Source organism: Oreochromis niloticus, linkage group LG23 (assembly GCF_001858045.2).
Source record: "Oreochromis niloticus isolate F11D_XX linkage group LG23, O_niloticus_UMD_NMBU, whole genome shotgun sequence".
NCBI lineage: Eukaryota > Metazoa > Chordata > Actinopteri > Cichliformes > Cichlidae > Oreochromis > Oreochromis niloticus.
The window spans coordinates 516,866-529,620 of record NC_031986.2 but is presented as its reverse complement, the minus strand read 5'-3'; the positions used below and the strand labels follow the sequence as shown (position 1 = coordinate 529,620).

Sequence of the window (12,755 nt, the reverse complement as noted above, 5' to 3'; positions counted from 1 at the left end):
AGCAGCATCTTTACTTCTCTCCCACCTACCAGGTGTTGATGGCAGCTGGATTAATCCTGGGCCCCCAGACTTTATATTCGTCTTTTCTTTTTTGAATGACTGAGTGCGAATTTAATACTAATAAAAAGGATCCACATTTAAACCACAGAATCTCATCTAAGAAGTTCTGTTTGGCCCGTTCTGGTAACACCACTTTACGGCAAAGAAAAAAAAACTGTCACGAATTCATAAACGTAGCGTTTAAAAAAAGACCAATAGCAGTAGCTTGCCTTAAAATGCCTCAAAGTGCAAACACTTATTTTACTTATTTTAATGTTCCCATTAAGGCGTTACGTCAAAATTTAGACATGTTAAGTCCTAATAAGTTTTTTCGGCATTGAATGCATAATCTGTGTAATGACAAATATACTCACTATTCACTATTACTATTTATTCATCACGCGATCATATGTTAAGATAACGGTAAGATAAAAGTAATATGGCCCTTATTTGGAAGGATCACTGAATACGGAAAAAAATGAATATGTCGTCTTTTCAAGTACAAGTCTTAGAACAATCTTTCATTGTTTTTTCTTCTTAAATTATTATTTTCATTTAATCATTTATTATAAACAAAATCAGCTTGGTAGACCTGACCTGTTACTATGAAACTCAAAGTTTTCCATATTAATACATTTTATTTAAAATCCCCTTTCAAGACACCCAAGGACGCTTAACAGAATAAAACACGTAGTAGAAGATAAAATAAACAAACAATAAGTTTACAGTGAATATGCAGACTTGAACAGAACCACTGTTTGTTATATCTGGGGGAAGAGAGTTCCACATATTCCATATTCAACCTATATCGACCTATTAATATATTATTTATTTAATTTTCTGCCATATTAATGCATGATCAAACCCCATCATAGCCTAAAGAACTCATAATATCCCAAATAATAGATTGCAGTCTCAGACTGCAGGCTTACTTGTAGTTCAAAGAGTTGTAAAAGTTAAAATAAAAATGCGGGGGCAATTCCCCCCTGCTGTAGCAAGCAAAAGTTTGACAAGGACACCAAGAGCTGTCAGTGTTGGGAAGGTTACTTTTAAAATGTATTTCATTACAGATTACAGATTACATGCCCCAAAATGTATTCTGTAACGTATTCCGTTACGTTACTCAATGAGAGTAACGTATTCTGAATACTTTGGATAACATATTATCATGCTTTTTACAACTATGTGAATGTACTATTGCTGTGATTTATTACTATTACTGAAGGTCCGCGGCTCCGAACCGTAGTAAAGGGACCTCTGACTAATAAGGGTTCCGTGTCGGGCTTGTAGCCGAAAACTAGCTTTACTTTGTTGTCTGGGTCAACTTTGCTAGCGAGAGACAGAGAGAGGCGTTGAAAGGCTGCTCCAACGGAACTTATTGTTTCGGAGGAAAACACGAACACAGCGTACAGTCGAGTCTTAATAGCTTACTTACAATTGGGCTCGTCAGGCACTCTTTTTGGCTGCAGTGGTTATTATTATATTTACATGCTTCCAGCTCCCGTTTCTGCTCGGTGACAACTTGTACTGTTCGACTCTCCTTTTTCTCCCTCCTCTTGCTCACAGACACATAACGAGTATGACAGTCCATTCTCCCTGCAGCACGGACTACACCGCCCATGATGTTACATTCTGCATTCTGCCTTAGCTTAGCACAACAACAACAACAACAAAAAGGCGCTCTCTCATCCAGGAAACATGCAGAGCGAGAGCGTCACCCTGTAACCATGGCAACCGTAACGCTGCCGCCTGGAACAACAGAACGTAGCTGTCAAACAAAACCCAAACAGTCCTGACCCGCCACAATATGAAACAGGAAAGTACCGCCGTGTAATCCATTTATTTCAACAAAGTAACTGTATTCTAAATACCACCTTTTTAAACGGTAACTGTAATGGAATACAGTTACTCATATTTTGTATTTTAAATACGTAACGGCGGTACATGTTCACTGTAAAATCTAATTAGTTCCCAGAACTCAAAAAAATTATGGAAACTCGTTGCCTCAAAAAAATTGAGTAAAGCTTAGCTAAAAATGACTAAGTTAGGACAACTTATTTAGTTTGAGTACTCTGTACAAGCTCATTTGTTCCCAGAACTCAAAAAAATTGGATCAAGTTTACATAAGATGACCAAGTTAGGGCAACTTACTCATTTTGAGTACACTGTACAGCCTAGTTAGTTCCCAGAACTTAAAAAAATTATGGAAACTCGTTGCCTCAAAAAAACTAAGTAAAGCTTACTTAAGATGACTGTTAGGACAACTTATACATTGCAAGTCTGCAGTATTAACAATAACTTGATATTTCTGACTGTACAATACTAATTGTTTACCTACTGACAAACATGTTAAGTTCAACTAAATGAAAAAACAATTTGTGGTAACCTGAATATGATTAAAAATAATTAACAACAATTTTTGTAATGATGTTAAAATCAGCCCAACTTTTATTTTCAAACACAACAAAGTATAACAGCCAACATACTGGACACTGTTCTGCTGAACAACAAACAATTATATTGCCATCACTGTTATAATCTTACAATGAAACAAAGTCTCAGATGTAATTATTCTGAAAACAAGTTTAGGCCTACCACAGTTTGTTTTGTACTTACATTACTTATATAATCAAAATAAAATATTTATTGTTCTGTCACAAGTGCAGTCTCTAATTTAAACAACATTTGTTTTCCATTTCAACACATGAGCTGGAATGTTGTATTATTTTAAGGATGGCTTGTTTCCAGTCCAGGCATTACTGCCTGAATGACTGTCATGGATCGAGGTGATCCAAATGTAGGTGCAGAAGAAAGTCTTTAACTTCGCTTAAGTACAGTGGCAGTGGATGTGGGTTGGAGATGCAATGAGCTTGAACCTGCAGGCGACCATCTTCACTGACCACACCATCTGTGACGGAGGACTCATCTCTCCTGTTGTCCTGCAAGCAAACAATCATATTTTTTGGAACATGAACTTAATTGCTTTCTTAAAACATTTTTTTCTGCATTTGGTATAGAACAGACTCCAATTTAGACGATCTCAAGCTCCCTCCCCACCGCAGAGGTGACATTCAATGTCCCAAATTGTCAGTCTGGATAGCCCTGACCACCACCCAACACACAATAATGTCATGAAAGCATCATTTTAAAAAATGGCTATGCAAACATGGCCAATAACTTTCATTCTAATGATGTGCAAAATGATTTTGGGCACAAAACAGATTTTGCTGTTAGAAAACTTGCAGACTTCACTATATACAGTGTAGACCCTCTAAACTAAGTTTGGGGGATGTGATCTTTCAAGAAATGCAGACCAAACTGTTGTTGTTTGTTTACTTACACAGCATGTCTTGTAGAATTAACTGTGGTCACCAGCAACAGCATAGTGCAGTCATATCTCAAGTCTAATAACAGAAGGCAGGAAAAGATCAGTAAAGAAACAACTTCCCCAAAGCAAAGCACAAATAAAACAATAAGTAAAACGGGCTGATCTAAAGTATGATTAAAGTTCAGCCTGATTAATATAAATGTCACTGACAGTTGCTAATATATTGGAAAACCAAAATACTTACTGATGTCTTTCCGTCCAACAACAGGAGTGCTGGTCCGGAGCCTCAAAGACAGTAAGAAGCAAGCAGAGGGAGAAAAAACAGAACATTTTTCAGAAACTGATTTGATCCTTAATGGCTGTGCAATCATTGTAACATAGAGTTTGCTTATGTTGTTAAATAAAGGCTAGATTTGACATTAATAGATGCCACAGATGTTCTAAAGCTGCCACAAAGCATGAAAAAAAAATGGACGTCTCCGAAAACGTCGGAGCATTTTTGCAAATATGTGATGTCTTGATAAATCGAGCAGATATTTGAAATTTACACAGCTACATTCTCGCCTGAAAATATCTTAAAAGTTTATTTTGTGACCCAGAAAAAGTAATAAGTTTTTCAGCGGCGCTCCTCCGCCAATGCCGCGCTTACAAGTACGCACAGGCTCCGCCAACTGTGGCTGACAAATGCGATCCTCCTTTTCCCCAGACTACCATTTCTGGGTCACAAAATAACCTTTTAAGATATTTTCAGGCGACAATGTAGCTATGTAATGCTCAAATATCTACTTAATTTATCAAAATATCACATATTTGCAAAAGTGCTTCCACGTTTTCGGAGAGCTCTGTTATCCACCCCCCACATCCCACACCTACCCCACCCCTAACGGCTGCACCTCCCGAAGAATTTTGTCTGGGCTCTTATCTCACTTATTTATTTCAAACAATCAACAGAAAATTTGACCACATAGTTTTATGTAAGGTTTTTAAGGTTGTGGTGTTAATTTTTAAGTAACATGAGCCCAGCGACAGCAGCAACGCTAGGCTAACACTAACTAGCTAGCAAGATTATAAACCTGGTGCTACAAATCAGCCACAAATCAGTTTGAATAAGAGTAAACATTTACTCACCAAATCATTGTATCAGGTAAAGATCCACAGCAATGACAACAATAATATCTTGAGCTGACGCTTCTCCAGGTTTGCTCAACATATTCCATAAAAAATGCACCGTGAACATGCGGACTGATCCGAGAGGGAGGAGGACGGTAGTCACGTGGCATTTTCAAAACACATCTTTCATCCTTCCGCACTGAGAAGCAAAACTTCCAGCTTACTTAGTTTTTCTAAGTTAAGACAACTCAAATAAATGGAGTTTATCAGCGTTTTTGCATAAAAAACGCATAGAAAGCACTTCACTGTAGCCTGATCATCATTAAATGCTACCATCAAGTATAATATTGATTACTTAGGTAAGTACTGACTTTCATGCTATTGTCTTGTGTTACTCATAAGTGAGATTAAACAGTTGCATTATGAATACAGGCTAAATCCAATTGCAACGGTTTTATATGGCCACCAGAGGAGGGCATAAACTTCACTGCAGCGGCATCCTGATCAAACGTGGACTCCGGCACAGGCACAGCATCGCGTGCTGCAGCTAGAAATAATGATGGAATGACCGGAGCATTTCTGTAGCCGGTGTGTAAGATGTTCTGGATAGTGGTAATGCGCATTTGACGTAATATTATGCGTTATATGTTTATAGCTGAAATGAGATGAAAATAATGATAATGGCTGCGGCTGTTTTCAGTGTGGAGGGGGCCTGTGTATGGCGCAGTGGTTGAGAAAATCCACATGGGTAACACCAAACAAGCAGACATTGCTCCATGACTGTATTGATTGCTGTCGCAGTTAAACTAGATATTAATAACGCACGCAGTATAGTACAGTATTTAAACTGCACCCTATTGAAATACATTGAATGTTTTTTCACAGATCTAATTGAAACAATAGACTCTGTTTGGCCGAACATAGTTATGCGTGTCTGAACGACTATAAATGACTATAAATATGTATTCACAAATAAATCCCTGTATGCTCACTCGCCTGTGTGCCTCAACACCGCCGCGTCCCGGGGTGAGCGCGTGTAATGGGAAGCACTACCTCCCTCCTTCGTGCGTAAATTATGTAGGGCAGGACGGCAATGCTTTGCTACCTCCATTTGAGCAAACTCGACCGGTGAATGCGAGGGAGAAAAGAGAAAAATCAAATCAGCAACAACAAAAAGCCATCCTGGTTTTCGAGACGCATTTGACAGAGGCGCAGTAGCGCATCACGACTTGCCTTTTGTGAAGCCAAGGAGAAGAAAAGATGGACATCACGGATCAAGGAGCTCAAATGGAGCCTCTTTTGCCAACGGTAAGGCTAAATATTCACGTACTTGTTGTATTTGTGTTCAGTTCTTTAAAATTTAACTGATAATCTTGTTGAAATCATAATGGACTGTTGGTGCTCAGTGTTTTCCCCTTTGGAATAAGACAGGCGCAAGCACGCGATAAATGAATGATTCATTTTCTGTATTTTCGTGCTTCAAAATGACCAATATTCGGACACTTTGCCGGCTATATGACGCATGACTATATCACGACTAACATGGCTGTTGCGCATCATATATAGGGGATGCAGTTCCATTGTGCACTACATGTATATCCGAGTAGAAGATGTTCATATCCTTCCATAACGCATAACATAATCCTTCCCCCAAACGCCTTCACACAGGAGGCATTTGTGATGAAGCTACTTATATTTCATGGGTTCTTTGCTGCTTGTGTCGAAATCATATGGGCTACCCCTCGACCCAGTTTTCTTATCTATATGAAAATCTACTGCCAAGCTGTTGCTTTAAGTACACATCATCTCAAGATGATACAGTGAGATGAGCATAAAATGTTTGATCCTAGCAGTGAGGAGACAGACAGGAGAGAATGGATTTTTATGACTTGAAAATATCATATTCGGCGAATTGACTGTATCATGCAGGAATTTATATGCAGTAATCATATTCTATCTCGTGTGTAGATGTTACTGTCAGTACAGTTATAGACAGAGAGACGCAGCACAAATAAAAAAAGATTTGACTGAGGAATACGTGCATCTGTAGTATAACATCTGTAGTATAACGTGCATCTGTAGTATTACTGTAGTATTAACAAACTCAATGGCAGAGTTACACACAAACAAACATATGCAACACACTGAGACACTTGAAGGCACAGCCTGCTTCTGCGGTCAGCCTCTATTCATTAGCATTCAGGTGAGACTGTGTGGAGAAAAAAAATGTCAGCTACCATGGAAGCACTGTCAGTGACAGAGGAGATATGAAATATGCTGCTTTGTGCTCACCATTAAAAAAAAGCACCAAATAGAGGTAAATCAATACTCTCATTGTTTGTTCTATTTGTGGCTGTGTTACATGAGGACTTAGTTTTCCGCAGCTTATGGTGTACAGTGAAGCCTGATGGGGCTGATGTCGTATGGGATGGGATGTTCTGTTTCCCCGCAGTGCCAATGCAGTGTAGTCGTTTCCCCCTCATTGTAGTTCTTTGCTGTTTCCCCATCCCTCCTCCTACACAGCTCACAGCAAGTGTTGTCATGGTTTCACCAGGATGTGTATGAGTATGTGAGGTGTTAATATAGTGAGAATCTCAGGGACTTCTCAGCAAACGACGTGGCTATAAAAAAAAAACAGTACAATTGTGTACCGTTCTACTGTGTTACCAGGTTTCCAGGGTCATGCATGAAAGTATGTTTAATTTACAACAGCAAGCGCTGCATCCAAATGTATTATTGGTTTTCAATGTCTGCTGCCTTTGAGTTGTTACACTCAAAGTTTACGTGCTAAGGGATGTTTTTCACAGACCATTTTGGCTGACAGTAATGTTCTTGCGTGTCTTGCTTTTGTCCCATTAAGTGATTTCCTGATATATATTTTTTTAATTGCAGGAACAAAGTTCCCAAGAAACTAAAGAAGTGGTGAGTAACACAGAATAATGCAAATTATATGACTTTTTTATTGTTTTGCATGGTCAGTGGACTGCCCCAACCCCTCAGTCGTCAGTTGGTTTCTGATAAGAGGCAGGTACTGTAAGGGTATAGAGTCAGTCTGGTGTGGGATGGCTGTATAGCTCAGTAGGAAAAAGTAGTAGTAGTGTTAGCAGCAAAAAAAACTGCTGGGTACAATTCCAGCTTGCAGGGAACAGATTTACAAAACTGTCTAATATATTGTTTCCCCCTTTCTAAGTATTTCTTGTTTGCTTTGTTTTAGTCTTGATGAAAAAATGATCACATGCAAAAATTTGGATAAAAAAGCCCCCTAGTACTAAAAAGTTATTGAAGGACATCAAGCAGGTGGCCAGGTAACATCCTGGATGTCTGCATAAGTTTCATTGTTATTTTTTATTTCAGCTATCTTGAATAGATAGTGATGATCAATCAATACCAAAACGTTAGCTGGGTGTATGTGTAGAGTTTGCAGTTGAAATAAATGGTAAAGCATTTTACAAAAAGATTTTAAACTCTGTATACTACAAGCCACTGTTATGCACACATGCGTACACCACTCTATTCTCTGTATTTTAAGTCCTGTATTGATCTCACATCCACACCACAAGCTACGGTGAGAAGAGAACTAGAGAAAACCCGCACAGACTCAGGGAGATCATCCAAACTGTGTTGTTCTTGCCGTGAGGTGACAGTGCAAAGTGTTGAGTAGACTTCCAACTTAAGATTTAAAATTTTAGGAAATCTAAAGCTTCACAAAAACCAAATGTTAGAGAGAGTCCACCCCAAATATATATTTTTTTCGTGGGGGTGGAGGGAAGCCCTCATCTGCATAAAAAATTGTAAAAAAAAATAGCTCCACACTGCAAACGAATCTGTCTTACTAAGGCAGAACGAATGAATGAGTAGATATTATAAAATTGAATGCAGGCCTGCATTGCTTTACTGGTACTTTAGCTATTGTGCTTCTCAGAACAATAGGAAGTAATTAAAAGTAAATGATGAGATAGATTTACTGATGCCTCAGCTGGTGTGCTCACGTTCTTTGCTGTTAATCTGCAATAATATAGCAGGTGTATTTGGTGCAGATCTTTAATTAGATTGCTTACTAAACAGATGTTGACTATTTTTAGGTTGCAATAATCACACGTCACCTGCATTTGGCATCTACAATAGGTTAACATAAATAAATAATAACAGATAATCTGTATGAAGGCTTTCTATCTGTGAAATGCCTTTGAGAGTATGAGCCAAATTTAGGAGTATGAGAAGAAAAACCATGGAGCATAGGTTTGATATGTGCATGCTATTTGCTCTGACAAAATATTGTTTATGCAACTGTGGGCTGTGAGCCAAACTGAGGACAAGACTGAGCACAAAGTGCCCCTGTCTAAACTGACAGGGGCACTTTGATGACTTTCACATTACAAAATATTGTGAATAAATACAAATATTAGTACCCTGTTTTATTAAGTAATGACAACAGTAACTAAATTAAATTCTGGGATAGAGTGGAAGATAAATCAAATTTATCATTCACACGTATATCGTATATCATATAAAAGTGTGTAAGAACAGTAATGTACTAATATTCCTGGTTTCGAAGACAATATCTGATTTTATGCTAAGCTAACCTAAGCTAATCTAAATGGCTTCAGCAAATGTAATAATGTTGTCAATATTCTATTTCTATATGGTGCAAGAATGTCCAGTATTGCTTTTTAGCTGTAATGCGTACAGTGCTAGTTGTGTGGCAGACAGTGCTAAGGACTTTGAACCACATTGACAGAGAAACAATGTAATGATATGGAAATAATTATATGGTCATTTCCAAACAATTCAAGGGCAATCAGTCTACAGTGAGAAAGGTTATGCACAACTGGAAAACATGCAGTACAGTTGCTTATACTCCCAAGCATGGACATCCTAGCAAATTCACTCAAAGGTCCTCAGCGATTGGCAAAAAACCTAAAAGCTACATCTCAGAATTTAGAGGCCTCACTTGGGGATGAAATGTTCACAACAGTACAGTTAGAAAAAGATTTAGAAAAAGCGTGTGGCAGCATCTTGGGTGCGTAAAGCTCTATCTGAACACATCACAAGACATGTGACTTCAGCCCAAACAACGTCTTTTGGACAGTGAAGACCAAAATGGAGATATTTGGCCATAATAAACAGTACCAAAATCTGGATAAACCCAAACACAACACATGGTAAATGGACTGGTTCTTATACAGCACCTTTCTGCTATACTTGAGCACTCCAACTTGCCTGATTCATTCATTTATACATGCACCTTTTTCAAACCACCAAACTTCCATTTAGTAATTGAGCTGCTCTACCTCCTGAGCTACAACCACCCAGATTGTCTGTGTAGGTTTTCAATATTCCAGGTATGTGTAAAAGCTTGACAAGAAGGTGACTGGACTTCTTTAAGTTTTCCGAGGACGTATTACCTCGCATCCAAGAGACTTCAGTCCTAAAACCAAAAGGTGGAGAGTCCCAGGTATTTAAACCAAGTGGAGATTAGAAGTGAATGAACTTCAATGAATGTTGCAACTGTGTCTGCTGAAGTTTTCACACACTGCTTCTTTATTTGGCTTAATTGTTAAATAAAAAACAAGATGGTATAATACATAATGTGTTGTTGTAATAAGGTTATATTTGGCTATAAGTGACTGTGTCTGTGATTGGCCAGTACTGGCTGACAGTATTGTAAAGCAGAGATGTATCATCGTTGCACATATTTATCTGTTTCTTTATAGATAAATATATTTATTTTCCTTTACCTATTATCAACTTGACTCAAATTCAAATGACAATTGTTTTGTTTGGGATGTGAACTTGACTGGCACAGTTCTAATTGTTGTACAACCCTGACATAACAGCAGGCTTACAGCCAGTTTGTCCAGTTTGACAAGGAGAAGATCAGTGAGAACAGATGGAGGAAGCTTGCTGGAGTTGCCGGGGTTTGTTCTTTTGAGAATGGTGTTATCTGTGTGAAATTCTGTGCTCGACTTAGTGATCCAACTGTGCAAAACTGGCAGGCAGGGAGGAAGCTTCCCCACCTCAGCTAGGAGCCCAGACTGGCTGAGCTCCTTTCCATGGTTAATTATAGCAGTGTCAGTGGAGAGGAGGGTGATGAGAGCATGGAGGTAGGTAGAAGAAGAGGATGCAGGGCTGGTTGGAGAAGATGAGAGACAGATGGTTGGATGAGGAGAGGCAGGCTTATGGAAAATTAGATTGCATACTATAATTGTAATATGGCTGTCTGATCTTCACTTATAAATGTTTCAATGATAAGTGCTATTTCTGTTAATGAAATCCTTTAGAAGTATCAGCTGACACAAACCACAAAGGCAGCATTACTGTAATTTCACAGTTGTCTCCGGCACCGCAGTAGGAATATCTGCTTGTTCCTTTAGGATCTGCTTTTAGCAGATCACAGCTTTGCTGACAATGCACTAGAGCCAGAGAGCAGCTTCTTTGCCTCAGGTAGGTCATACATACACTACTGTGCATAATGAAACTGCAACGCTACACCCTGCCTCTTGCGTCCTCTGCTAGATGTATGTGTGAAGCTCCTTAATGAGGATGGTGTTTTTAGAGCCCTTGTGACCTACGATTTAGGTAACAGAACAACAGAGCTTGGATGCTCAGCAGTAGAACTCTGCACAGCACAGCATTGGTGATGTCAGAGCACTAATCTCTCTGGGGGGATTGGCGGATGGACGCTTGTCAGAAACATTTGATGTTACCCTGGATGAAAGGCGTCGGAGGCAGTGGAAGAGGCACAGGGAGAGCAGGCGCGGTGCTGAAGACTCTGCATTTGTTTTTATGTTGTGTTCGCTGGGCTTTTTGGAATAAGGTTGCTGCCTTTTTAAAGCATGGGAAGAGCAGCTGAAAAGAGTGGCTGAGAAGAGAGGCGAGGGTCTGAGTGAGATGCACAGACAAACAAGCTGTCTGCCTCTGTTATTCTCTCTGAGTCCTCTTACAACAGTCATAGTCATCCTGAGCTGAGTGGGGCTCAGGCCCTTAGCCTTAGCCTCTTATCTTACTATTGCCGCAAGCACAAGGAGAGTTAGCGGGCATCCTGCCCCAACGTTTCAAGAGGCGCACCATGCTCTCAGTGGACCTCAATAAAGGATTTATTTATCAGGTAGGCTTCTTTGATGTTGTTTCTGAGTTTAATCAAAGCATTACTTGCAATTCAAGCAGTTAGCTCTCACTGAGTTAGTTGACTTTTGATCTGTATACCCTGTTGTTATAATATTGAAGATAACCACTAGCTTAAAAACAATAGCTGGACTAAGGTTTTTATTTTTCCTACTCCATGTAAAGTTAATAGCATGTTTGGTTCCTGTGGTGCAGAAAGGACCGGTTGTGCTGATGTGCACACAAAAGGTCCTGAGGAGGCTGACAGATGTGGCTGCCATTCAGGGGAAAGACAGGAGCTTAAACCTGGTGTACTGACCCTAGTAATCTCTGATAGAGAAATGGGTGAACAAAAGCCAGGAATGCTGGATTTGTTTCAGCTGGTGTACTCTGTCAGATATATAGAGATGCCTCTGTCTTTGTGTGTGTGTTTACAGAATGCCGAATGCTTTACCACTGCTAGCTCAAATCCAAACAGCTTCAGTCTCAGCCTCATCCACACCTGATGCCTCTGGAACCCCTGTGTTTAGAGGAAGCTAGGAAGCAGGAATGTTCCAAGTATTCCTTGCATATTCTTCCAAGGAAGGCTGCTGATGCTGAGCCTGCTGTCATTGCCACAGTAACCATGGCCATCTGTAGGGATGAAAACCATGACAACAGAAGCTGATGGCCAATTGCAGTGCTTGTGCAGCCACTGATAATCTGTCTTGGGTAGCTATGACCTATACAATCACTCTATCTCCCAACACATGTGGAAAGTCGACTAAAGCAGATTGAAAGTAAAGAGATTCACATTAACAGCCAGTTCGTGCTCCCAGCTGGCTAATATGATTTTTAGTACTCTCCTCTTGTCCTAGATCATAAGGTAAATTAATGTAAATCATCTCTATTGTTGTGAACACATCAGGAAAAAGATCCCTGAAAAATCCAGTAATGAGGTCACATACTGCTTTCCAGAGAGCGATGTGGTAATGTACACAGATTCCTGGAAATGGGCTTGTGAGAATCAATAGGATCTGATTTATTCTGGCCAAGATGTCTTACTTTTGAACGTATTACACCAAACATGGGTAAGAGGAAATGTTTAGCTGAAACAGTAAAATGTGGGAAAACACAATTGTAAGAGCTGTGTTTTTGAAGCAGGATGTTCAGTTAGCATCCTTTGAGTTCAAAC

General features: G+C 39.4%; 1 protein-coding gene across 2 annotated transcripts in view; it reads left to right on the top strand.

The window, feature by feature from the left end:
* The first annotated feature begins 4,765 nt into the window (after nt 1–4,765).
* LOC100705556 (sodium-driven chloride bicarbonate exchanger) overlaps nt 4,766–12,755 on the top strand; it is a 52,716-nt gene continuing 44,726 nt past the window's right edge. For both annotated transcript variants that reach the window (XM_013267248.2, XM_013267247.2), the window contains exons 1-2: nt 4,766–5,785; nt 7,370–7,399. In XM_013267248.2, the coding sequence (XP_013122702.1) occupies nt 5,738–5,785; nt 7,370–7,399 (78 nt within the window). In that variant the 5' untranslated portion in view covers nt 4,766–5,737. The remainder of the gene's footprint in view (nt 5,786–7,369; nt 7,400–12,755) is intronic.